This window comes from Dipteris shenzhenensis, chromosome 29 (assembly GCF_047967505.1).
Source record: "Dipteris shenzhenensis isolate YYH24624 ecotype China chromosome 29, Dip_SZ_1.0, whole genome shotgun sequence".
In the NCBI taxonomy this organism is placed as follows: Eukaryota; Viridiplantae; Streptophyta; class Polypodiopsida; order Gleicheniales; family Dipteridaceae; genus Dipteris; species Dipteris shenzhenensis.
Genome location: NC_141624.1, coordinates 3,919,396 through 3,945,756, shown reverse-complemented (window position 1 = coordinate 3,945,756; position 26,361 = coordinate 3,919,396). Strand labels below are relative to the sequence as shown.

The window sequence follows — 26,361 nt, the reverse complement described above, 5'->3', positions numbered from 1 at the left end:
CACCTTGAACTCATGCAATTCCCTCTCTGTGCGAAAGGCTGTCTTGTGCTCATCCCCACCTTTCATTCTAATCTGATGATAGCCATACCTCAAATCAATCTTAGTGAAAAACTAAGCACCCTTGAGTTCATCCAACAAGTCATCTATCCTGGGGATTGGAAACCTGTTTTTGATGGTGACCTTATTCAAGTCTCTGTAGTCAATGCACATACGGTAAGAACCATCCTTCTTTTTCACCAGGAGCATAGGGGATGCAAAAGGAGAAGTGCTATGAGTGCTGAAACTCTTCTGAAGTAAGTCCCTCACTTGAGTTGCCACTTCTTCCCGTTCTACCTTAGAGAGTCAATATGGAGTCTTATTGATTGGCTTACTGCCAGGTTCCAGGACTATGGCATGATCTACATCTCTTCTAGAAAAGGCAATTGTGATGGCAAATCAGCAAATACATTTGCAAACTCTGAGAGCAATCTCTGCATATCACAATCATCAACACGGGGAGTGCCACCCTCTTTAGTAACTGACACATTTAATGCATATATGGCGCTGCCCCTCTTGAGCTCTCTGGCCAACTGCCTTGCTGAAATGACCTGCAATTTAGGAGCTGCAATACCATGCAATGTAACTGATCCATCCCTGTGGACAAAGCTGAGTGTTAAGGCATTGAGATCCAATATGATTTTGCCCAGTGATTGCAACCAATCACAGCCTAGGACAACATCTATTGGGCCCATGTCAAGTGCCAAGAAATCACCTACAAATGTATAGACATCAGAGAACTTAATCCTTGCATCTTGGCAACAAGATCTACTGATCATATGCTGTCCATTGGCCACTTCTACTCTCAGCCCATGGTCTATCTCAGTAGCAATCAGTCCCACCCTCTGTAAGGTCTTGCAGTTAACAAAACTGAGGGTGCTACCGCTGTCCACCAACACATGCACAATCCTGCCATTAATCATCCCTGTTAAATATGATAGTATCAGCACTTTTGGCACCCATCAGGGCATGCATGGAAATAGTATAAAGTGTTGGTTGGGCATCCCAATAAACCTCATCCTCGTTCACAGGAGCATTACCACCTGCATCTTCACGCGCATAAAAAGGTATCGCATCGTGATGCTCCACAGAAAAGAGTGTTGGCCTACGGCCTCTCATGCCACCAGTCGGCAGAATCCCATACAAATGCGAAGCATGAGTGTCATGCGCAGTAGCACCACCATGATCAAAGGGACAGTCAGTGCCCTTCGTGGCTCCATTGTCAAGAGCCTCATCTGCATCATGTATATTTGCCATCTCATCCTAAGACGTATCCAAAGAACCTGGTTCATCAAACAATTCCTCATCATCTGAGAGGTCAATGATCATGCTGAGCTTGGCAGTACCACTGTTGCGCATCTTGTACGCATTCCTGTGCTCAGGAGTCCATTTCTCGCCACATTCAAAACATAAGTTGGCCTTCTTTCTGCTCTCCATTATTGCCCGTGTATGCTGTTTTATCTCAGCCTGCTCATTTCCAGCAGTAGGCTCGCCTCCAGGCTTGGCATCGGGATACCTATAGGGCCTGGCATGCAGCATCTTACTACCCGAGATAGTAGGAAAGCGAGGAAATGGTGCTTCTGCAGATTTCTTGTCAGTTCACTCAACAAACTTAGGCTTCGACTCAGCTGCCCATGGCATTTCTGTGCTTGCCAGCATATTTAGGCTCTAACACTTCTGCAAGCTGAGCTGCCCTCTCAATTGTTTGAGTGTTATGTGCCTTCACATTTGCAGCGAGAGAACAATTTAACCCATGGATGAAACGCAGCAGCTTTCCTTTTTCAGATATGTCCTGCACAAACAGGGAAAGCCTCCAAAAGCGCTGCAAGTACTCCTGGACCGTACCGGTCTGTGACAAGGCATAAAATTCAGTCAGATATTGATCCAAGCCAAGTGGAGATACAAATGTAGTGACCATCAATTCTTTGAAACCCCTCCAAGAGGTTGGTTTCTGAGGCAAATCCCTCATGTATCGCCACCATGTGTGGGCATAGTCCTACATATGCATACCTGCAAAAATGATGCGCTTCTCCTCAGACTTGGGGTAGAAGCGGAAATGGTCTTCCAACTTCGTGAGCCACTCCTCCAACTCATTGGGAGTGCGAGTGTCCCCTTTAAACTTATGCACTGTGAGTTTGTTCTTCATATCCTTGGCTGCATAATTCTTGTGTGTGTAGCCTTCAGAATTACAAGCATCATCACGCTTGAGGTTCACATAATCTGAGAAGGGCATCTCAAGTTTGATGGCCTCAAGTAGGGGCCTGTATGAAAGCAAAGAATCTGCCAGCATGTGTGGTGAAAGCAGCACTAGCCGGATGCACACCAACAGGTCGGCCCAAAAGAGACGGCTCAGCCTACATAGATGCAGAAAGCTGAGAGCCAAAAGATGGCCTGACATCCTGCAAGAAGGTGCTCTGTGTAGATAATCCCCAAGCTGGGGTACATGCAATGGTCCAGAAGACTGATGCTCATAGGCACGACACGCATCTACCATAAAACCCCTACGTGGAGTAGACAAAACATCCTAACTGTCTAAATGGTCCCCTTGCTGGGGTGCGGGCAGCTTACCCTTATCCTGCATAGCAATGGCAAATGTGATCTACTAACCAATCTACTGTCCCATCTGGACAAGAGCCGTATCCTGCATAGCCATGGCTGTGGTAAGCTGCTCACTGAACTCCTGTCCTATCTAGCGGAAAGCACCCTGAAGCATGAAGGAAAGGGTATCCAGAAACTGCATCTGCGCAGCTTGCACTTCCCGGGATGTAGGAGAGAGAGGCTGAGTGAAAGGAACCTCTGCACCACCAGTGGATGCAACCACTGTGGCAGGCACTTGCTAATACTAAGCAGCCTCATCAGAGTCATGCAATATATCACGAGGAACATGCTTCGGTGCCATGGTGATTGGCCCTGGAGAGAGGAGCTCGAACGTGGTGCAAGGAGAAATGGATACCAAAAACCCTACTGTATTGAGCACTTGAGATGGTGTGTGGGAAACACGAAAATGTCGATGGAGAGGCTCAAAGAAAGGTCGTCGAAGAAGCTTCGAAACGGAGCCAAAATGGCTCCAAAGGGCTTTGAAAGGGGCCTAGAAAGAGGCTGGAAAAGTGAACTTCTCTTTTTTTTTTCCTTTTTTTTTTTGGGTCCCTAAGTCACCTAAGACAATTAGGACTCCTAACCTAGGACTGGTAAGACCGTTAGGACATTGTCCTAAGGTAGCCTAACTAGACCATTTAACCCTAGTTAGCACTAATCTAACTTAGCCAACTAACTGAACCTAAACCCAATCAAACTAACTAAACCTAAACAAAGTAACTCAACCCACTAACTAGCTAGACCTAACCAAACCTAAACTAACCTAACCAACCAACTAACGCAGCCCAACCTAAACCCAACTAGCCCGAACCTTAGCAATTGCTAAGGTCTCAAGTGACGCAACGCCGACGAAACGGAGGCGTCAACAGACACGGCATGGGCGGAGCTGGCGTGGGTGAAGCAGGCACGGCGACAAGATGGAGAGGTACTGTCCTTGAGACAGATGGCGACGGGTGCAAGGACAAAGGGCTGGCTAAGGTGGCTGGCTAAGGGAGCACGGACACGGGGGCGTACGTTGACGTATATGTTGACGGGGGCGTTTTTGACGAACGTGGATGGAAGGCTATGGCGGCTGACAAGCTGAGGGCCGGAGCGACTGAGCGATCAAAGATTGTTCTTCAAAGCAACCTGGAGGTTCTTGAAAGCAACGGACCAAGGTAGCGGTGCCAAGGTGCACCAGGGCTAGGGGTGCACCAGGGCTAGGCGGTCAAGTAAGGATTGGCAGGTTCATCCCTTCGTAAGCAACAATATCTTTGGCACAAGTGTGTCTCTTCATAGTCAACTGGTTCGTCAAGGCGATAGATGCAGCATAAGCCTCCACGCAAGTGTTATCCAAAGGAAATGCTCTTGGTCCCAAAGTATATATACCTAGATGAATCCAGGAACATTCCCAAACTCATCCTCTAAAAACACAACATGGTGCAGTTTCAATCTCATGATAGTCACTCACAAGGTTGAAAACCATTAACTCCATCATGCATAGCAGGGACTAGCTACTATGACATCCCCACTGACGTCATCAGCGCCCAACAGTGGGTGTAGACCATAGTATAAAAATATGCTCTCACACATACAAATCCACACACCCACACATACTTGAGCATCCATTTATACAACGTCTTCGTACTGAGTTTCTGTCGGCACTCCGGAGGTGAAGGGTAGACAAAGTGTGTCAAATTACGCCTCGAAGTGAAGGTGAGCGGGGGAAGCAAAGGTGCCAGAGTCGGAGCTCTGATACCAATGTAGAAAAGGGGTAGGGGCAGATTTAGAGAAAGGGGGATAGACTAGCAGAAGGAAAAAGAAACAAAGAAAAAAAGTTTATTAAAGTCTTTGGAAGACCGATGGGTCTATGAGACTATGAAAAACCTGATACAATGAGCTATGGTAGTGGAGCTACTAAACGAGCATCCATACCAATGTAGAATGCAAAAAAATGTAAAATGGCCGTACTAAGTCCTAAGTACAACATAGTCATATCCCGACTATATATATATCAATCTCAGCATCATCGTTGGTATCACCATAACCACCACCATCATCATCATCATCATCATCATCATCATCGTCAACAACAAGACATCAGGATCGATGAGACTGTGGAAGTGGAGTCATGAGGTCAGCAATAGAGCGTTGCCGCCCCCTCAAGGGTGCAGTCCTGATACGTCTCCTGGTTGCAGCTCTGCGTCTAACCAAGGCCACTATGACCCCCATCGATCGGGCTCCGACCCTAAACAAGGAGGGGATGTCCCCAAGTGTGATCTGTGAGTCAACCCTCTGTCTGAGCTGTCGGGTCACACGCTCCGGATCACGGTCGTGTCGGGATCTCGCCTCGAGGGAGTTTATGTGATCTGACTAAAAGAACTCCGTGATAGAGCTCTGAGAGATATCGGTCGAGGGAGAAGGCTACTCATGTCTCCGTGCTCGGAGTATCCTATCGTGGTGTCTGAGCATCTCATGAATGAAACCAACCAGGCATCGCTCGTCCGGGTAGGAGAGGACATGGGCCAATATCCCATAGCTATCTTTGAAGAGGCAATAGAAACGCCCTCGGATCTCATAGTAAACAGGACACCTGAGGATCAAGTGCTCCTCTGTCTCAACCTCTTGCATGTCATACAATGTGCATATGTGCCTCTCTCCCTAGGTAACCGCTCTGCTCAGCCGCTCTCGATAGGAAGTCTGTGTGAAGAGATCCAAAACTGCCCAAGGGAGATCCTCAGCGAGTGGAGTAGGTGAATCTGCGTGTATCCTGGTGGATCAACGAAACCCTCCGCTGTGATATGTAGGAAGTGATCTTTGTAGAAGCTCATCTTCACTAGAAGATCACTCGAGCCCAACCAAGTCCGAAATATGTGTAGCTGTAGTAGATCCTCACGAATAACCTGGTTGACCTCGTGTGATAGGAGGGGAGAGAAAGGAGCGTCCATGTTGTACTTGAAAGGAGGTAGTCTATCCATGTGGAACCCTAGTCCTGCAAACCATCTCTCTGTGCGTGCATACCAACATCTCTAATCTCCCCCTGCTGCAAGTGCCATAGAAGAGGACAATGCTAGCCATGGTATCCTACTACGCCCGGATGTGTAATCCCCATACTCCCCGACTCAGTACAGATATGTAATGACCCGAAATGCAACATCTAGCTGTAATGGGAGTGGCTCAAACTCCGCCTAAATGATCTGGTGAGGGACAGATGGCTTACCACGGATCCTACATGATAACATGAGAACCTGTAGCCGCTCCACCCTCGCCCCCTCTGTATCCGACAAATCTGGCCCCCAGCATGGGCTGCCATACATCCCTGCAGAACAGACCAAGGAGTCAAAAAGCAACCCTTTGGTCCGTGGATCTTGAAAATGAGAGCAAAAGCACTGTCTCTCTAGTCTAGCCAATGAAGCATATCCTCTGCTCAGGCATGTCTGCATCACAAGTCTCATGGTGAAGGTGGGTCCGACAACCCCCAGGTAAGTATATGATGAAACTACCTCAACAGGGGACTCATCAAATGTGAAATGCTCATCGCGCATGACGACTCAAGATGTATTGAAGATCATAACCTTGGTTTTACCCAAGTTGACCTTCAAATCATGAGACTCACAAAAGGATTATAGTGTGTCAAGGTGTCTCTGGAGCCCCTCTGCTGAGGAAGACAAGAGAGCCACGTCATCTGCATAAAGTAATATCCGGATCAGCATGCCTGCGAGAGAGCAGCCTACCCCACCCTGATCCTACATCACTGTCTCAAGCTCGTCGATGTAGAGGCCAAACAAGACAGGTGACAATGGGCACCCTTGTTTAACCCCAATAGTGCTCATGATCTCGTCTGTCCATCCAGATCCTGTCTGGACTCTGCCTAAACTCGATCATAATGTGCCATGACAGCTCAAATGATCTCCTGGTCATAACCTAAATCATGTAGGCGACGTATGAGGCGGGCTCTCAGAATAGTGTCAAATGCCTTGCGAAAATCCACAAAGCAACAGTAAACCCTCTGCTTCCGTCCCCTCGCCTCCTCGATGATACATATGAGCGCGAGAATATGGTCCATGGTCCCATGATCCCGTCCGAAACCAGCCTATCCCGCTGCTCTGAATCCTCAACATGACATGTCCAATCATAATGGTCCTATAGTTCCGGGTTCATGGATCCCCTGCCTTGTGGATGGGTGAGATAGTGTTGATGGTCCAAGTGCGTGGAAACCCCAAGCAAACGGCTTCATTAAATAGCTTGGCTAAGATCAGGGCTAGGAGGTTAATCCCATATGCAATGAACTCAGTGCATAGTCCCTCATGATCCTTCGCTCGGTCATTATGAAGTTTCATTACGGCATCCTTTACCCCCCCTAGTCAAGAGGGTGCAGGATGTGGGGCGTGGCATATGTGATAGATTAGGGCTGGCTGATTTGGGATATCATAGAGCGTGCGTGCATAATCAAACCACACCTGAGTGTCACTGAGTGATGGGGGGGACTGTCCCTCTAGAAATCTCCGCCAAAAGTCCTTAGAGTTGTTACTGAGCAGAATGTTCAGTAGCTCCTGCTCGTTCCGACGCACAAAATCAAGTTTCTTCCTACGTACTAGACGACGGTACTCGTGTAGCATCTCTGGTTTGCTCGGAAGGCTGTTTTTTGTTTCGAATCTGAGCTGACGGCGTAAGCCTTACACTCATCATCGTACCAACTACTATAGGGTACCGTCCTAGGGGGTGGTGGACGAGTGGAGCGGGTGGTGTGGGAAAAGACGTGAAGAGCGGCCTAGTGTAGTGAGGGAGTGACTAGGACAGCACGGTCTTCTAGTAAGGGTATAAAGTCAATGTATGCGAGAAGTATGTACAGACGGCCAGAGTAAGTACATGAGTGATCGCGATCAAAGCGTATATCATGGTGAGTGGAGTAAGAGCTCAACGGGATAGAAATTGCCCGGCGGCGAGGAGTAGAAATGCTAAAGAAAAGATAGGTATGATCGGCCCCTAGAGGGAGAGGTGCTACGGTAAAGTCAGTGATGCAAGATGTGAAGGCAGGGGATCCCATGATGTAGTCCACAACACTGAAGCCTCCCCCATATGGAAAGCAAGTGAAGCCACCTGATGCGGGCCATCTGTCAAGACTATTATAAATAATGAGATCATGCATCATGCCCAGGTCTAATAGGCCCTGCCCATAAGATGTGAGCGGTCCTCATCTGTCAACCGAAACTTGTAGCATACCTGCCTCCTCAAGGTCAATGTTTGGCAGTAGAGTGGAATCATCCCTGAAGTCGAGGAGTAGTGCCTGACGAGCGCCTATTCTCGCGTTGAAGTCCCCAACTAAGAGGACTTCCCCGCGGCTAGAAAAGTCAACGATGGACTGATACAAAGCAACAAAAGGGAATGTCTCATCCTCCCCTCGAATATCTCTAGCAAAGCAGGAGGTCTCGGAGGGGAAGTAGCAAACTGCGATAAACGAATCTCGGCTATCCATGTGTCGGATTCGAATCCAGAGAAACCTGGAGTGTGGATCTCTCTGCTCCACTAAGATGGTCCCCAAAAGTATGGATCTCTAAAAGACTGCGACTCCTCCTGATCTTCGAACCCCTCCTGTATCCCTCGTCTCATCTCTCTAGGCAGACTCCCATATATACCTGCTGATTGCTGGTAGTGGGCGCTCTGGGCTTTGACGTGTCTCTGTGTAAAAGACTGTCATGACCTGCATAGGATTTCGAGAAGTTCCCTGGTTCTGACCATAAGGTACCATTATAGTTTCAGATGGTACAAGATCGGATCTCGAATGTCTGGGTCTCATAGACCCCACCCCCCTATGCAAGAGGAGAGATGGGTGCCCAACCGGGACCTGTAAGGAGTCATCCGTCCCATACTACTGTCCACTTCCCCTCTTTACGGGCCTGATTCCGCTACTGCAACAGGAGACGCCTCTCCTCAAAGACGCATAACTTTTTGCTGTAGTATCTGATGATACAAAGACATGCGCCTTGAAGAGAGCTTGGCACTGATATAAGTTCATCAAAATCGGACTAACGAGCGGAAAAATATGAGCAAAACACTAACAGGGGGTTCAAACTGTCATGAAAACTTACTGTCAAACACAGAGACTCATAACTTTTTGCTGTAGTATCTGATTCAAGGTCTAATAACACAGAGACATGCCCTTGAACGGAGCTTTGCACTGATATAATTTCATCAAAATCGGACCAATGAGCGGAAAGTTATGAGCAAAACACTAACAGGGAGTCACACTGTCATGAAAACTGCCCTCCACCGTGTTAATTTCACCCAAGTAGGACGCTCCCTCAAGACTCCACCTTCATCAACGATCCACCTCTCATAGATTTTGCCTAGAAGAGAGTAAGTAACTCCCTTGGTGTCTCAAGGTACTCGTCCATGGAGATTGCTGGTTGATCTCGTAAGGCTGACCTACAATGTAAAGCCGAAAGCCGTCCCTGGGCGTCATGAAACCGGATGATAAGGAGCTGCTCTCGATTGGGGTCCCTCCCAACCCGCCATGCTCTCTCAATCCTATGCTCAGTCGCCCCTAGGGTAGTGGTCACGAAGGCCTGCGCATCTACCATCAGGGTAGCCCAAGTGCGGGGAATCCCATGTACTCTGATGTTGAGAGCCTTGCTGGCTCTCTGCTACTGCTCCAAGAGGGTAGCCAAAACGGTTACCCTTGCAGGTTCTCGTTTGGCTACATCGACCCATCTGGACATCTCCTCGATGGCAGATTGCATGCTCGCAATCTGTGCCTCCACAACTGGGATGCTCCTTGGGATTGTACGTACAACAGTGACCTCCTGTCAGAGCTGTGAGATCTCCTGTCGGAGCCCTTGAATAAGATCAGCCTGGGCTCGCATAGCCTAAGACTGCTCGTGTATGAGTCGTGCCTGCTCGCGCTCTCGGATGCTCTAGACCTCCATCAACAAATACTCCCAAGCCTCTGATGAGTCAGCTCATCCGTGCTCTAACGGAGACTGATAGGAATGTTGCTTGAAGGTGTTAGTAAGAGACTGGAGATTGGGTGATGACTAGGTAAGATAGGTGCGGTGTGGGGATGATGAGGCGATCCCAGCAAGGTGAGGGAGTGTGGGCTGGCTGAGAGGCAGGGGAGAGAGAAAGGGCAAGTAGTGCAGAATAGTGTATGACCCCTCCAAAGTAGGTGTCATAATCGGAGAGAGAACTGTAGCGGGAGAAGAAGGGAGAGATGGAAGAGATGGTGTCAGTGACAACCCCTCTATCCTAGGGGAGGATGGGACAATCGATGTCATGGGTAGGGGTATATCAGAGCCAGAAGCTGTAACAGTAGAGACTGTGGGCGGAAGTGGAGCTGAGACAGGGGCTAGAACTGGAACTAGAGCTGACACTGAGGCTGAAGCTGAGTATGAGGATGTAGTTGAGACCAAAGCTGAGACTGAAGCTGAAGCTGAGGCTATGGCTGAACCTAAGGCAAAAGTGAGCCCCGCCTTTGCTTTGCTGTCCACTCCAAGCCCACTACGGTTGTATCATGTATTCACATCTTCGAGTTTCAACTGTGTCTGTTTTTTCTTGGTGGCTTTATCTATATCCTTGCCACCTTTTTCCATTTCGTGTGATTGACCCATGTTCGGTGCAGATCTTAGTGCAAGAGCGGGAGCTCGAGCTCCCTCCCCATGATGGGAGGTACCCCCAAGGGGGCTGAAAAGAGGCTGAGGGGTGACGGGGGCTAGTAGGGAAGGGGGGGATGACTGGAGAGCGGGCGGGGGTGGCTGAGGGGTATAGGGAGTAGCTGAGGGTGCGCGAGGGGGATGGCGGGGAGCTGAAGGGTAGCGGGGTAACTGAAGCGGAGGTGGCGGAGTAAGAGGGGAGGAGGGGCCGCAACAGACGGAGCTGCAACAAGCGGGGGGAGCAACAACAGGTGGCTAGAGTGGAGCGGGGGGGGCTGCAGCAGGCGGGAGGCTAGGTAGGAGGAAGATGCAACCGACAGGGGAGTAGCAACAGGTGAAGCAGGAGGGGAGGAGGCAAGGCAGGAGAGGCAGGACAAGAGGGGGAGCAGAGGCGGAGCAGTAGGGGAGGAAGCAGCGCTGCAAGAGGCGGGGGGAGCTGCAGGGGCGGAGCGGGAGGGGAGGAGGCTGAGCAGAGCGGCTAGGGGAGGGGGGAGGCTAGGTGAGCGGCAAGGCTAGGAGAGGCTAGGGGAGGCCAGGAGCGGCTAGGGGAGGGGCGAGGCTAGGAGAGGCTAGGAGCGGCTAGGGGAGGGGGAACGAAGAGGCGGGAGCTGCAACAGGAGGGGCGGAGCGGGAGGCTAGGAGAGGAGGGGACGGAGCTGCAGCAGCGGGCGGAGAGGAGCGGGCAAGAGAGTAGCGCCGGTGGGGCTGCAGGGCGAGAAGGAGCTGCATGGGCAAGGGCTAGGCTAGAGAGAGAGAAAGAAAGAAAGATATATTAATGTCCACAGGAGACCTCGCGGGCCTATGGGACAAAGTGCACAGAAAAGCGAACTCATATAAGCCTTGGTGGACTGGAGCAAAGGGTACGCTAGGACCCTTGCTGACTACTAATCTATGCTAATAGAATCATAATCATAATCATATCATATCATATCAATCAATCTATCTAGGCGCTGAGAAGAAACCGAAGCCTGATAAAGTGATGGCTCTCTGGTGGGCTGCAAAAATATATCGTATCTGCATCTGTCGAGTTGTCTTGCGCTGCGGTGGGGGGCACGGTCTCCTCGCTCTCTAGACTCTCTCGGCTATGTCTAGAGTGATCCCTCATCTCTGTCGGTCTCCTTTGAGGAAAGCTGTGATAGGTCGAACCTCAATAGCGAGATAGGGGAAGAATGGAGAAGGGGTAGGAAAGAGAGAATGAGGTAGGAAAGAGAGGGAGAGATTGAGAGGGAGTAGGGGGGGAGAGAGAGAGAGAGAGAGAGCGTAGCTAGGAAGGAAGAAGGGAGAGTAGATAAGATTAGATGTCACATTAAAAAGTACATAGTAGGGGGTGGATGGAGACTTATGCACAATAGTCCAACTGAGAGCACCCTCTACATCAAGAAGGATGGGAGGGATATTTTGATCATCATTCTTTATGTAGATGACATGCTACTCACCGGATCAAATGAGGAAGTAATTGCAGATTTCAAAGCCCAATTGAAAGCTACATTTGATATGTCAGACTTGGGCTTGTTACATTTCTTTTTGGGGATCCAGTTTATTCAAGAGAAATGTGGCATTGTTATGTCTCAGTCCAAGTATGTTCAAAAACTCTTGGACAGATTCAACATGCATGATTGCAAGCCTATGTCCACTCCCATGGAGCTGGGGCTGAAGCTTACAATGCATGATGCGGGTGAATCAATTGATGTCACACTCTATAGTCAGGCTATTGGATGCCTCATTTATCTCTGCAATACACGACCTGATATTCAGTTTTCAGTTTCTCAGGTGAGCAAGTATATGCACAGCCCAAAGATTATGCATTGGCAGGCTGTAAAACGCATCTTCCGTTACTTGCAAGGTACAAAGTCTTTTGGCTAGGGGGGGTGACTTGCAAATGCATGCTTACAGTGACTCAGATTGGGCTGGAGACTATGATACTAGGCAGTCCACCAGTGGGAATTGTTTCTTTCTAGGACATGCTTGCATTTCTTGGTTGAGCAAGAAACAGTCTATAGTGGCTACCTCCTCATGTGAAGCTGAGTACAAGGCAGCTTTCAAAGCGGCAATTGAATGTGTTTGGCTGCGTCGTTTGTTTGCTGATCATCATCTATCATTGGAGTGGCAAAGAATCCTATGTTTCATGCTCGCACGAGGCACATTGAGGTTCACTATCACTATGTCAGAGAGAAGTTGCATGCAGGAGAGATCAATATGATCTATGTGTCAACACATGACAATGTTGCAAACATCTTCACCAAAGCACTTCCACTTCCACATGAAAAGTTTGAGGCATTTCGCACTGCCCTGAACTTTTCTCCTTTTGGTGATTGATCATTTCCTTGTACATGACATTGGCACTGCAGGGGGGTGTTAGAATTATTATTATATTCTAGCAGTGACCAATGTAATGTAATAAGTAGGTCAGGGACACTTTTCCCTCATTTGAGGTTTTTCCCCCTAACCACAGTTAGTTCACTAACTACAATTAGTGAAGAATAAGGTTTTGTCACTTAAACAAAACCTTTCCTTTTTGTTGTACTTCTTCACTTCATCTATTGCAAGCAAACGTTCAGCTCTCTTGCTCTCTCACTCTTTCTCTAACACATGAGCCTATCACTATGTGCTAATATAGTAGACTTATGGGCATAGGTATCCCATGTAACCTCAACTTCCTTTATTGGTTTTGTATCTCTAACACCAATTCTCAATCCAAATGCTAGAACTATTCTAGTGGACACAAAAGTCCCATGGATGTGCGGAGCCTCGAATCTTGTCTGGCATGTTGGTTTATGACCCGATCAGCTTTGACCATCTATGCCACGGTGCTCTTTGTGGACCATCCGCAATGGTTAATCACCTTACGACACTCTTTTGGTGTTCAAATGACTCACCTTCAGTGGTGACAAGATGTTGGGCATTGGTGCATCGACGAAATCACATTCGTGTTTGGGCTTACAAGCTCAATTGGAGACACACAAGATGTCTATATAGCCGAGCTCGTGCATCGACGAAACCCCATTCATGTTTGGGCTTAAGAACAACAACTCAATCAAAGACATACAAGACGTCTTCGAGTATATATAGCCAGCTAGCGTGTTAAGTAAAAAGAACTTGCACAATATGTCTACAGCTATGTACGAATAATAAAACAGAACATAATGGCATACAATGAAAATGAATTCATAAATGAGCTAAGTTGTTACATGGGACAAGGTCTTTGCAAATACTTGAACATTTACCACCTTGCAAAGATATATTGATTATGTCAATGACATTTAAGTCTGATTCATGAAAAACCATGTGGTTTTCCCAATGGCCTCACATGCAATCAATATACTATTTGTTAAAATCTACAGGTCTTGTCATTCATTACCATGAAAATGCCGTGTGTGGAGACAGGAGACACTTCATGAGACCATCAGAATCACATATTGGACAAGTAGACTATCATATTTGAAAATCTCTTGAAATCAGACATATACATTCAAGAAAGTGATACTATCTTGAAGTTGATGTAAACATGGCCTCAATGAGGGTTACTCTCACCCAAGGAGAAAGATCAGTATCCCTTAAAGTAACTTTAAGTTTCTTCGACTCAATAGATATAACAAGTACATGGTTGGAATCTTATGCAATTTTACCTTTCTCTTTAGGCCCTTTTTATGGGGCGCAACGTCATACGTTAACATGTCACCAAGAATCACCAAGAAAAACTAAGGGGCCATCAAGATTAGTGGGCTGATATACAAAAAGTGCACAAGAAATTCAATATTGAAAAACAAGAAGCAAATGAAAGGGCCCATTAAAATGAGTTTTGTTATTACAAAAACTAACCTCTTGCAAGGAAGAAGGAAGGTCATGAAAAGGACTGAGCAAGATCTGAAGACAAATAAATGTGCTAGCATGAGATGACTCATACTGGACACCATCCATGTGTTTCAAGCAAGTTGTAGAAGTTGTTTACATCTTGATATTCTCCAGCACTCAAGTGTCCTCCCTCAACTTTAGGATTGTCCACGAACCAAATACTAGCACAAGTCATCATCTTCTAATCTTTCAATTCGAAGCTTTACTACCAAGCATTGGCCATATATTAAGTCCAAGCTCTCGCATCTATTAAGTATAGAAAGCAGGCTCATGTTGAAACTAGCCCATATTAACGACAAAAAATCAAGAAGAGAAAAATGCACGCACCCATGCTCCCCAACACGCACACACACATTCTGTTTGTAAAATTCTGAAAATGTGGTATTCAAAAGGGCAGTATGCTAGATTTTGTACTGTGCATTGTAGATGCTTCCATCAATGCTATTCTTCATATGGACAAAGCATGAAAGCCTATATTTAATATCATGATAGTTTACAAAGATAGTGACTTTAACATAGGAACCACTTGTCTATTAGGTAGAAAAATAAATTATTTTAAAGGCTTGAATTCTAAAGAGTGTAATCAATTCTGAAAACGTCAAAAACCAAGAGACAAGAAAATCTCAAAAAGAAAAAATATACCAGTCCTCTGATATTCTGGAGGAGTGTATGCTAGATTTGTACTGTAGCTCTTTCCATCTCTGCTATTTTTCATAAGGCCAAAGCATGAAAGCCGTGGATTACCATCCTGCAAAAAGAACAAAAAGGAAACAGCAAATCTTACAAAGGGATTTAACAGGCAGGGTGCCCTTCATTGAAGACAATCACCAAAACCATTAAGCCAACAGTCTGATACGGCGACAAAGATTCAATGCTAACTACTGATTCATGGAGCACTCAGAACAACAAGCAGAAACAAAAGAACTCTTGCTTGGCACTACAAAGTTTGATGGAAAGCAACAAAGAGAGGCACCATGGGCAGTCTTTTATATATATGTATATGTATATGTGCCTAAGTATATGTATATGTATATGTGTACATATATGTATACATATGAATATGCATCCATTCATATATATATGTATATGTATATGTTGTTGGAATGGTCACCTCCCCATCTGTAAGCCCCCATATGAGGAGAGCATGGGGGGGTGAACCTAGATAGAAAAGATAACGGAGGCGGCTGCCACATGGGCAGCACCTCACAAGGAAAGGACAGCCATAAGCGGCTGCCACATGGGCAGCACATGAGCTGTCATGTGGGCAAGGTTCAGTCAGGTGTGTTCAGAGTTCTGGTCTACTAAAAATCGAGTTTGGTTGACTTTGATGCGTAATATAACAGCAGAGATGTCGACCTCTACAGCCTCTTCAGCCCCTGCTCTCTTGTCGTCCACACCCGAGGGGCTCCAGCGACACCTGGATGCACTGCAAGCTTTTTGTTTATCCCATGATTTGGAGGTCAACCTTGGCAAGACCAAGGTCATGATCTTCAACACCTCTCAAGCAAACATGCAATGGAAGAAGTTCACTTTCGGTGGGTCTCTAGTTGAGATCGTATCCTCATACACTTACTTGGGGGTCATCTTCTCCGGCCCGATCTCACGATGAGACCAGCGATGCAGGCCAGACTAAGTAGGGGATACGCCTCACTTGCTCGGCTAGAGAGACAATGCTTCCACTCCCACTTCCAGGACCCTCGGACCAAGGCTCTTCTCTTCGACTCCTTGGTCCGAACAGCTACTATGTATGGCAGCCCTTGTTGGGGACCTTAGATGTCAGAGATAGAATGGACACGGGTGGAGTGCCTGCAGATCCTCATGCTCTCACGGATGATTTGGGGGAAACCGTCCGTACCACATCACATCATTCAAGCCCACTTTGGTGCTTCTCCACTCCATCTAGATGCAGCCTTTCAAACCATCACATATCTACACCGAGTTAGATCATATGGGGACTGCACATCAAGGAGACAGAGGTTGCCATGGTTGGCTGTCGATTCCTCCATGAGGTTGGCAGCAGAGGGAGACGAGCAATGCTAGTATGCACGGACTCACAGATGATTTGTCATACTAGGGTTTCACATCGATAGGATACCTCCTTTTCAGTACAGTTTAGATGCCCCTTCGGTACTCCCACCCACCATCCCGATCGGGCCACACATCAACCAGGTCATTCAAGAGAATCTCTTGCATCTACACACCTTTAGGACCTGGTTGGAGCCGAGGGAGCTTCCAGTGAAGCTGAGTTTCTACAGAGATTACTATCTTCGTATTTTGGAGGAGAGATTCATCACACCACCGGGGTACACTGAGCTTCATATGCCTCACTCACTACGGATCTCCATCGGATAGTTTCGGGTATCATCACACCGCCTTCGCATAGAGAGCGACAGAGCAAAGGGGATTCCTAGGGAGCATCGCTTATGCATATTGTGTGACTGTTAGGAGGTTGAGTCAGAGAAGCATTTTATCTTCAAGTACCCAGTGTACTATGAGATCCGAGGTCGCTACCACTGTCTCTTCAAAGACGGCTCCGGGCTCCTTTCCAGATTCCTCACCTACCCAGTCATGGCCTTCATTCACGAGGGGGTCCGACACAGAGAGTACTTACTCAGGCGACGGGGCTTGGCCACATCATCAGACACCTTTCAGAGCAGGATCACAAAGTTCCTCCCATCGAGTGACATTGATTGTCCAATCTCTAGCTGCAGGCGTGATAGAGACCCCCACCCAACGATCGTAGCACGATACACGAGACATCACGGGGACACAGATCACTCTGGGGGACCTCCCGTCATTGTTTAGACCCGGGATACGTCCCACGGGAGTCACGGTGGCTCTAGTCTTGCATCAAGCCTCGTCCAGGAGACCGAGACGCACGGCACCCGAGCGCCAACGTCCCATCACCGGCTATGCACCAGCCAGGGCGACATGACATACGGAGGATTCCACTCCGCTCCAGTCTTTTTCTTCCCATTGTTACATCCAAATGTATTTGATTATGTATGATTAGACTCAGGATTCAGCACGCGGGTGATGATGCTCGTTTCAATAGGTCCACCCTTACTGTGATTTGTATCAGGTTTTCTTTCAGTCTCTTAGACCCATCGGTCTTCCGAAGACTCTAATAAAATTTCTTTCTTTCTTTCTTTCTCCCTTCCTCCTCCCCCAGTTTTCTCTCAGTCTTATATTAGCACACCTATCCCCCTTCTATATCGCAAAAACATCGCCATATGCACATATCAGGGAGGACTACCAGCAAATACTGGGGGACTCCGCTCAGTTGACATCAGTTCTCTTCACTGCCTCTCCGGCAGCATTGGGATCTTTTGTCACTCGTCTTTTTACCTGTCATCAGGAACTCATAGACTCCTGACCCCTCTCCTTGAGGAGACTCTTTTTACATTGTATCGAGACGGGTCCCATGGGTCATTTTTTGGCCCCCCGAGGACGCTAATCAATTCTACTTCTCAGTCACTATCCCTAACTTCGGAGAGTCTAGGAAACTAGATGGGAACAACTACCCGATCTGGAAGGTGAAAATCCAGAACCAAGCTGACAACGGGAGTGGAGGCGAAGCCGGAGGACATGGTGGACAGGCAAGGGAAGATAGTCATGGCAATAGATAGAGAGGAGCTCGAAGCTTGGAAAGACAGAGATGCCCATGCCCTGGCATCAATCATAGGGACTACTGCAGACTCTATTCTTCCACATATCCAAATGGCCGAGATGTCAGTAGAGGCGTGGGTCACTCTGAAGGATCAATATGAGACGGACAACACCTCCCGAATTTTGCTTCTTCAGCATCAACTCTACAATCTTGATATGGAAGGAGATATGATACATAGCCACTTGACGAAGGTCAAGGTGGTGAGGGATCAGCTAGCAGTAGTTGGTCAGAAGACAAACTCGTGCCATTTGGCCTTGATGGTACTGAGGAGACTACCTCGCAGTTTCAAGAGCTTTGTTACAACCGTGACCGCAACACAGAGAACCAAACCTCTGACGTTTGAGGAGTTGGGTCCATTACTACTACAGCAGGAAGCTCGGAAGAAGCTCTACAACGATGACAAAGACGACAAGGCAATGTGGGCCAAGGATTACTCTAGCAAAGAAAAGAGCAAGCCTAACGGTGGCAAGTCCAAGAAAGACAACTCTGACGATGAGGAGACTTCAAAGAGGAAGCAAAAGAAGAAGTGCTTCTATTGTGATACGCCATGACATTTTGCAACGAACTGCAGAAAGAAAAAGGCGGATCGAAAAAACAAAAAGGAGTCCGACTCAGATTCAGAGGGAGAGGCCAAAGCAAAGGTGGTAATCAAAGAGTTGTTCCTAGTGACATGACCGAGTGTTGGACATAACATGTCCAACCATGATGGTCCTGTAATTCCCTGAATCCATGGGATCTCCTGCTTTGTGGATGGGTGTGATAGTGTTCAGGGTCCAGGCTCTGGGGAACCCGTGACAGACAGCTTCATTGAACAGCGTTGCCAGGATGGGAGCTAGAGTTTTGATGCCGTAGGCAACAAACTCTGTGCATAGGCCCTCATGATCCTTAGCTCGACCGTTATGAAGCTTATGTGCTGCGTGGGTGACTCCCTGGGTTGTGAAGAGGATACAAGAAACGGGACGGGGGGTGGATGAGAGGTCGGAGGGGGCTGATCAGGGATATCATAGAGTGTGCGTGCGTAGGTGTGCCAGAGGGAAGTGTCCGTGAGGGGGAAGGGGGATCGGCGTTCTAGGAATTTCCTCCAGAAATCCTTGGAGTTGCTACTAAACAGAATGTTCACTAGCGTATCCTCATTCTGGCGCAGGAAGGCTAGCTTCTTGTGACGGACTAGTCGACGATAATCCCTGGTGAGACGTGGGTTGGCCCTAGCGTTTCGCTGGGTTGTGAGTCGGAGTGTGCGGCGTAATGCTTTGCACTCGTCATCATACCATCTGTTGCAAGGGGTAGAGCCAGCGGGTGGAGGGCGGGTGGACTGAGCAGTGGAAGGAAAGATGTGGCGGGCTGCATTGTGAAGGGAGTGGGTGATAAGGGTGGCTCGGTGATCTAGAGAGGGTATGGTGCCTATGTGTCTGAGAAGGGAGGCTAGGTGGGCTGAGTAATCAGGTGATAGGTTATGATCGAAGTGTATATCATGATAGGTAGTATAGTGCGGGGTGTGGCTGGGAGGGGCTCAGGACGCAAGTATATGAAAGAAAAGGTAAGTGTGATCGGCTCCTGGGGGTAAGGGTGCAGTGCGGAAGTCAGTGATCTGTGGGGCTAAAGCAGGAGATCCCAGAATATAGTCGACGACACTGGCTCCTTCGCCATGTGGGAAACATGTGAAACCAGAGGAGGCAGGCCACCGATCTAGTCCATTGTAGATGACCAGATCATGTATACGTCGAAGGTCCAAAAGAGCCTGCCCATACCCAGTAACGGAAGCGCGACTGTCAGCCGAGGAGCGAGGGAAGCCCGAGTCCTCTGTGTCCATCTCAGGTAATAGGACCGGATCTGAGTGAAAATCCAGGAGTGATGTCTGACGTGCACCTGTCCTTGCGTTGAAATCCCCAACTAGGAGGACCTCTCCGCGTCTGGAGAACTCCACAATGTCTGAGTAGAGATCTAGATAGGGGGATACCCCTGTGTCCTCGCGAAGCATCCGTGCGAAATGTGACGTCTCAGGAGGAAAATAGCAGACTGCAATAAAGAGGTCGCGTGTGGAGGGGCGTCGGAATCAGAGCCATAGGTAACGGGCAACGGCATCCCATCTAACCACGGATGTCAAGCTCGTGAGCGCTGAGCGAAGGAGTACTGCAACTCCGCCTGACCCTCGGACCCCCCCAGTATATCTGGTCTCCTCACGGAATACTGACTCCCAGGTATAGCCAGTGACCAAGGGGAGAGGGCGCTCAGGGCTCTCATGTGTCTCTGTATAAAAAGCGATGTCGCGTCCAGTGTATGACTCTGAGAAGTTCCCAGGGTCAGACCAGAGGGTACCATTACAGTTCCATACGGTGCATGCCAAGGGTACTGTGTGCTGAGTCTGAGTCTCATAGACCATGTCTCCCTATTTAGGGGGGGAGTCTCCTACCATGTCTGGAGTACCTCGTGGGGCTCGACGGCGGGGGCCAACTAACAGGCGGCCATCTCGGACGACAGCCCACTTCCCCTCCTGACAGGCCACATCTCGCTGCTGAAGCAGGGTGCGCCGCTCTTTCACCTACATAGGTGTGAGATCCTCATCCATGAAGATAGTAGGGTGGTCCCGTAATGTAGCACGTTGCCTGAGTGCTGCAAGTCGAGCCTGAGTATCCTTGAATCGGATGATGAGTCGCTGTGGGCGCGTGGGATCCTGTCCTGTGCGCCATGCATGCTCGATCCCATGCTCGACGAGGCCGAGGGTAGAGGTCACAAAAGCAGTCGCGTCCGCTAAGGGGGTGAGTGAATCTGCACGGGGGATGCCTCGTACTCGGATGTTGAGAGCCTTACTGGCCCTCTGTTCCTGCTCGACGATGGTGCTGAGACTGCTGCTTTGGGTGCCTGTCTCGCAACGTCCACCCATCTGGTAGTCTCCGCAATAGCAGTCTGGATAGTAGCGATCCGCTCCTCTATCTCTGGTGTAGTGCGCGGGGCCGCTGTGACTGTAGCAGTGAGAGAGAACCTCCTGACGGAGGTGAGTGATCTCCTGGCGCATGCTCTGAATAAGCTGGTCTTGTGCTACGGTGTGATCCCGTAGTCGATGTAGCTCCGCAAAGATGTAATCTATTGTCTTAGGTGGGGCCCGGGGGGGTGCGAACTGGGACATGGCGTATGGCTGTGGAGGCGTGGGCGATAGGCTAGCTGTATATGGCAGAGGAGTGGAGAAAGGCTGCTGGGTGAGGGGAAGAGGGGACATAAGAGTGGTGGAGACAGAAGGAAGCTGTGTGGGGGGTGAGGGACTGTGACCCTCTCCTGTGGGGGGCACGCTGAGTGGTACAATGGTGGGGGGGGGGGGGGGCAGTGATTGGAGTAGAGATGATGGCTACGGGAGAAAGAACTGCATTGGTGTCCATTGCACCCGATGTTTTCAAGGCTGGTTGGCTGTCAATTGCTAATCCACTCCTAGAGATGCGCTTTGTGATCTCTCCCACGATTGGCTTCGGAGACTGTTTGGGTTTGTGGGCCATTGTAGGACTTGTTCAAGTGCACGATTTCCAGGGGAGGCAGATCTTGTGCAGCATTGTTGTAGGGGTGCGCAGGCCTGCGCAAGGCCAGTGGCAAGCCAAGGCTTGCAGCAGACAAGGGCCCTCAGACCACGGGAAGGCTGCAGGAGGGTGTGGGGCAGAGGCTACGGGAGGGGGGGGTGGTGCAGAGGCTGTGGGAGGGGGGGGAGTAGAGTGGAGCTACGGGAGGAGGGGGGCAGAGTGGAGCTACGAGAGGGGGGCAGATTCGAACTACACGAGAGGGGGGACTGAGCGACGAGGGAGGGGGAGGCGGAGCGACGAGGGGGCAGCGAGAGGGGCAGCGGGGGGGGCGTCGAGGGGCAGCGAGAGGGACAGAGGGGGCGTTGAGGGGCAGCGAGCGGGGCAGCGAGAGGGGCAGCGGGGGGGGCGAGAGGGGCAGCGAGAGGGCAGCGGGAGGGGCGTCGAGGGCAGCGAGAGGGGCAGCGGGGGGGCGTCGAGGGCAGCGAGAGGGGCAACGGGGGGGGTGTCGAGGGGCAGCGAGAGGGCAGCGGGGGGGCGTCGAGGGCAGCGGGGAGGGCGTCGAGGGCAGCAGGGAGGGCGTCAGGGGGAGAGGGGCAGCGGGGGGCGTCGAGGGCAGCGGGGGGGGCGAGAGGGGCAGCGGGGGAGGCGTCGAGGGCAGCGAGAGGGGCAGGGGGGGCGTCGAGGGGGGAGAGGGCAGCGGGGGGGGCATCGAGGGCAGCGGGGGGGGCGTCGAGGGCAGAGAGAGAGAGAGAGAGAGAGAGGAATTGCTATGGTGGGTACTTGGATGCAGTGATAGAGAGTAGAGTAGAGTAGATTGTAGAGGCTAGAGGAGATAGAGGGTAGAGACTAGAGTAGAGGGTAGAGTAGAGTATAGTAGAGTAAAGGGTAGGATAGAGTAGAGGGTAGAGGGTAGACTGTAGAGGAAAGTAGAGGGTAGAGGTAGAGTAGAGTAGAGTAGAGGCCGGAGGGTAGAGTAGAGAGTAGAGAGTAGAGGAGAGTAGAACTTAGAAGGTGGAGTAGAGGGTAGAGTAGACTGTAGATGGTAGGCACTAGGAGGCTGGAGCAAGGCAAGCCATGGAGCGGCGCAGGAGGAGCGAAAAAACGAAAACGGCGGCCGAAATCTGCAAGAAACTTGTCGCGGCGGTTTTTTGGACAAGAAACGTTTCGCCCTAATTGCGCATTTCGGGCGTTTCGCAGAAACATTTCGCATTTCGGTGCCCCAAAACGCGTTTTTTGGTGACACTGTTGGAGACCTATCACGCTTATGCCAATCATTTACAAATTCTACCAAAATGATTGTTGATCGGCTAAAAGGCTATTTACATGATGGGTTGCATCCTGCACAATATGGTTTTGTTCCTCGTAGGCATATCACAGATAACATTGCTAATGCTTATGTTGGAATCGAATATGCCATATATATGCAGCAGGATGTTTTGCTATTGCAAGTTGATATTACCAAACCTTTTGATACTATTAAGTGGGACTTTATTTCATCAACTATGCAAGCCTTGGGATTTGGCACAAAATGCAGCAAGTTATCAATTGGCTACATCAAGATAGTAAAGCTGCTTGCATACTTTCAGGGGATATTTCTACAACCTGGACTCTTGGTTGTTATGTTCGGCAAGGATGTCCCCTCAGTGCTTTACTATTTGCCATAGCCACTCATCCAATGCTTCATTATATGGACCACCTTTTGGACACTGCTCAAGCATATGCTGATGATTCTTTCTTTACCCCGAAAAATACTCAGAGCGATCTCTCCATGATTATGTAGGCTCCTTCTATATATGGTTTGGCTGCTGGTCTTCATGTCAATTTTCAGAAATCAAAGCTACTGCCGTTGCATGCTAAAGGCTGGCATAGTCTTTTGTGGCCTAGGGAAATTGTTCCAACTTCTCAATTGATTTGACATCTTGGCTATCCTCTAGGTTGGAGGCTCACTCGTTTTCAACAAACTGATTGGATGCTCACAAAGTTGAGGGCAAAACTAGAATATTGGAAGCTTGCAACTTGGCCATTACATGTTCGATTGCCAATAACGCAATCCATTTTGATAGCATACATACAATTCTATCTGCCTCTCATCATGTTCACTAAGGCAGATCTGGTTTCCTTTATGTCTGCTATCATGGAGATTTTCTGGTGGTCAAAAAATGGAAAGAAAAGTCTCAGATTACTCTCTATGCATCGTCTTTGCTCTCCAAAGATGCACGGGAGTCTAAACATACTCAATATTCAAATGCATATACTTGCTCACAGGGGGAAAATGATGTTGCAGTTTATGCAAGAGGATCAGCCTTGGGCTTTCATGATCCGCTCTCTTTTGTTGCATATTGATACTTCTGCTTTTGGAAATTGGCAGCCTACACAGTGGGATTTTCTATTTGACTCTATTCAAGACAACATCAGAGGCTGCCTTTTTGTCTCTCGTTTGCTTCTTCATTGGAAGCATATTTTGTCCCACTTGGAATCGCATGGCAAGGATTCTTTGTCGGGAAATTCCTTGAGGGCTGAGAATATTTATTGGTCCAAAGTATTCCACCCTCCTTTGGCTATACAAGAACCCAGCCGTTCTTATTTTATATCTTTCAAAGGCATTCCTTCTGTGGCGGATGTACTTCAAGATGATGGCACTCTTTTATCTTTTTCTACAACTGCTAGCAAATATGGTTTGCGAGCCCATTATCGTCCTTTATGGCATAAAATTTCCGAAATGCTTCGACCTTTCTTGCCGGTACCTCGTTTGGAACTTCAGGATAGGCTTGAGGATTGGACTCTACATTCTTCTTCCTCTTCAGCCCGTCCTTTGAAGCTCTCACATATCACAGTGCCTTCTCTGTATAAAGTGTTGTTACTTCCGCCTTGGAATTCTAACAGAGCAAATTCTGTTTGGCATATGGATCGCCCACTAAAGTGGTGGAGAAAGCGGCTGCGTCTCCTTTGGCATTACAAAGTCCCTCTTGAGCAACAGCTTTTCCTTTGGCGAGTCCTACTTGGCATTTTTCCATCTAGGCAGTTACTCGCGCATAGATATTGCTCCGGCTGTTTGCCACATATGTCTACATTCTGCTGAATCTGTACTTCACATCTTTTAGCACTATCCACATACTTGTGATTTCCTCGCTCTCATTCGACAGGGGCTTCAAGCAAGATTTCCTACTGTTACTTTTGGCAGGTTCTTCTGGTTATTTGGTTTTCATCCAGCTAGACAGGGTTTTGATTTATTTTTTGTTTGGGTGCACTACTGGGCACTGTGGACTCTACGGATGGACAGAAATCATAGAGTCTTTGGTGATCCTACTTTTCCATCTTTTGTTTTTTTCAAACAATCTCTGCGACAATCGTTTTATGATTGCTTTCAGACTCATTTGATTGATCATGATGTATATATAGCTTATATTGAGATTTTCAGTTGAGTAGTAGTTACTCTGCTATGAATGTAATTATTTTATGTAGGTGTGTATCACTGAGTGTGCGATGGAGACCTCCTCCTCTGCACTGCCACCCTCGTCTTCCTCCCCGTTTCCGTACGTGCAGTCACCCTCGACGTCCCTACTACCATCAGTTGTACAGCCTTCCGTACAGGTTCCTTGCACCCTGCAGCCCCCCGTACAATTTCCCGTACAGCTCCCGTGCTCCCTGCACATCCCCGTACAGCCTTCTTTGCAGCTACTCTGTCACTTTTTCCTTTCGTGCCTGCGGTACGACCATCCGTACAGCCTATACAATCATCTGCACCGTCTCCTTCCGTATCTGTCTTGCAACCCTCGGTGGCTTTTGCTCCAGTCTCATCTTCCTCCTCCTTTCCTGCTGCTCCGACCCCTGCTTCTTTTGTTTTCTCTGCCTCAACGCCTTGTTCTGCCTCTGCTCCTACTCGTGTTTTTCTTCGGCGGAAGCATGGTGGTTTGTTTGCCTCGCCTTCGATTAAATCGGCAAAAATGGATGTTTCCGATGGCCCTTCTTCCCTCTAGCTGAATCTTCTTCGCCAATTGTGCTCTGCCTTTGTCACAGAAGTTCCTTCATCGGGTTCCCCGCTTGTTTATTCCTTGGATTCTGCCCTTTTGGTCTCCGGTCTTCGACAAGCTCAACAATTTGGAGTCTGCCTCTATTTTATGGACAGGGTTTTATCTTCAGCTCATCTCCGTCATTGGGCTGACGTTGCAGTCGGTCTGGATTGTATTTCTTCCTTTGTCTTTCTAGGCAAAGGATTTTATTATGCCCACTACTCTTCGACTGAGGTGGTAGAGCGCCTTGTCAATCGTGCTAGTGTTCCTAGAGCTGGTTTTTTTGCTCATGTAATGCCCTAGGATCCCTTATTTGATCCGTCTGCCTCTCTTCTAACCCATTGTCTGGTTTGGATTACCCTCAAAGCACTGCATGTGCCTCTTCTTCAGCATCTTCCTACTCTTGAAGCTTTTTTGGCCAAGCCTCTCCATGTTCCGAGATAGGATTTTTTGCAGGCTACCCATGATGTTAGGCTCTGTATTTTATGCGATATGATGCAGCCTATGCCCTCTACTCTAGATCTTGATCTGGGATTTGCTCATCCAATGCGCATCAGGCTGCATTTTGCTTCTTTTCCTACAGCTTGTTATCAGTGTCGTCAGGTTGGTCACTTTGCACGTGCTTGCCCTTCTACTTCCATGACCACTCCTCTTGCTCCTTCTTCAGCTATGAAGGTTACTCCTCCTTCTCCTCCGGTTTCTGCTAAGGCTTTACTGGATAAGCCTTCTTTTACTACTCCGAAGCATTACTGGAGGAAGGTAGAAAAATCACAAGCCAATCTTTCTCTTGCTGAAGAAGTTCAAGATCCGCGACTCCTGTTGAGCATCATCAGCCTCCTTCTCCTCAGGATATCTATGTGCCCCTTGCAGAGGGGATCATACAGGATGTTGCACATGCTCCTTCTCAAGTTGATCCTCGAAGTGAAGCTGAAATGCTGAGTGCAGCTCTTTCGTCAAAGGATACAGATGTTGATCTAGCTCCTTTGCCTTTGATGCCTGTGCCAGAGTCTTCTTCTGTTCGGGATGCACATGTGCCATTTTCACTGGATTCTTTTCATCCCATGTTA

At 48.7% G+C, this 26,361-nt stretch overlaps 1 protein-coding gene across 1 annotated transcript in view; it reads right to left on the bottom strand.

Moving 5' to 3' along the window:
• Positions 1-26,361, bottom strand: part of LOC147882325 (serine/threonine-protein kinase BSK1-like) — a 173,685-nt gene that overhangs the window by 101,886 nt on the left and 45,438 nt on the right. Inside the window, exon 5 of the mRNA XM_087400973.1 lies at positions 14,754-14,859. Coding sequence (XP_087257099.1) covers positions 14,754-14,859 — 106 coding nt within the window. The remainder of the gene's footprint in view (positions 1-14,753; positions 14,860-26,361) is intronic.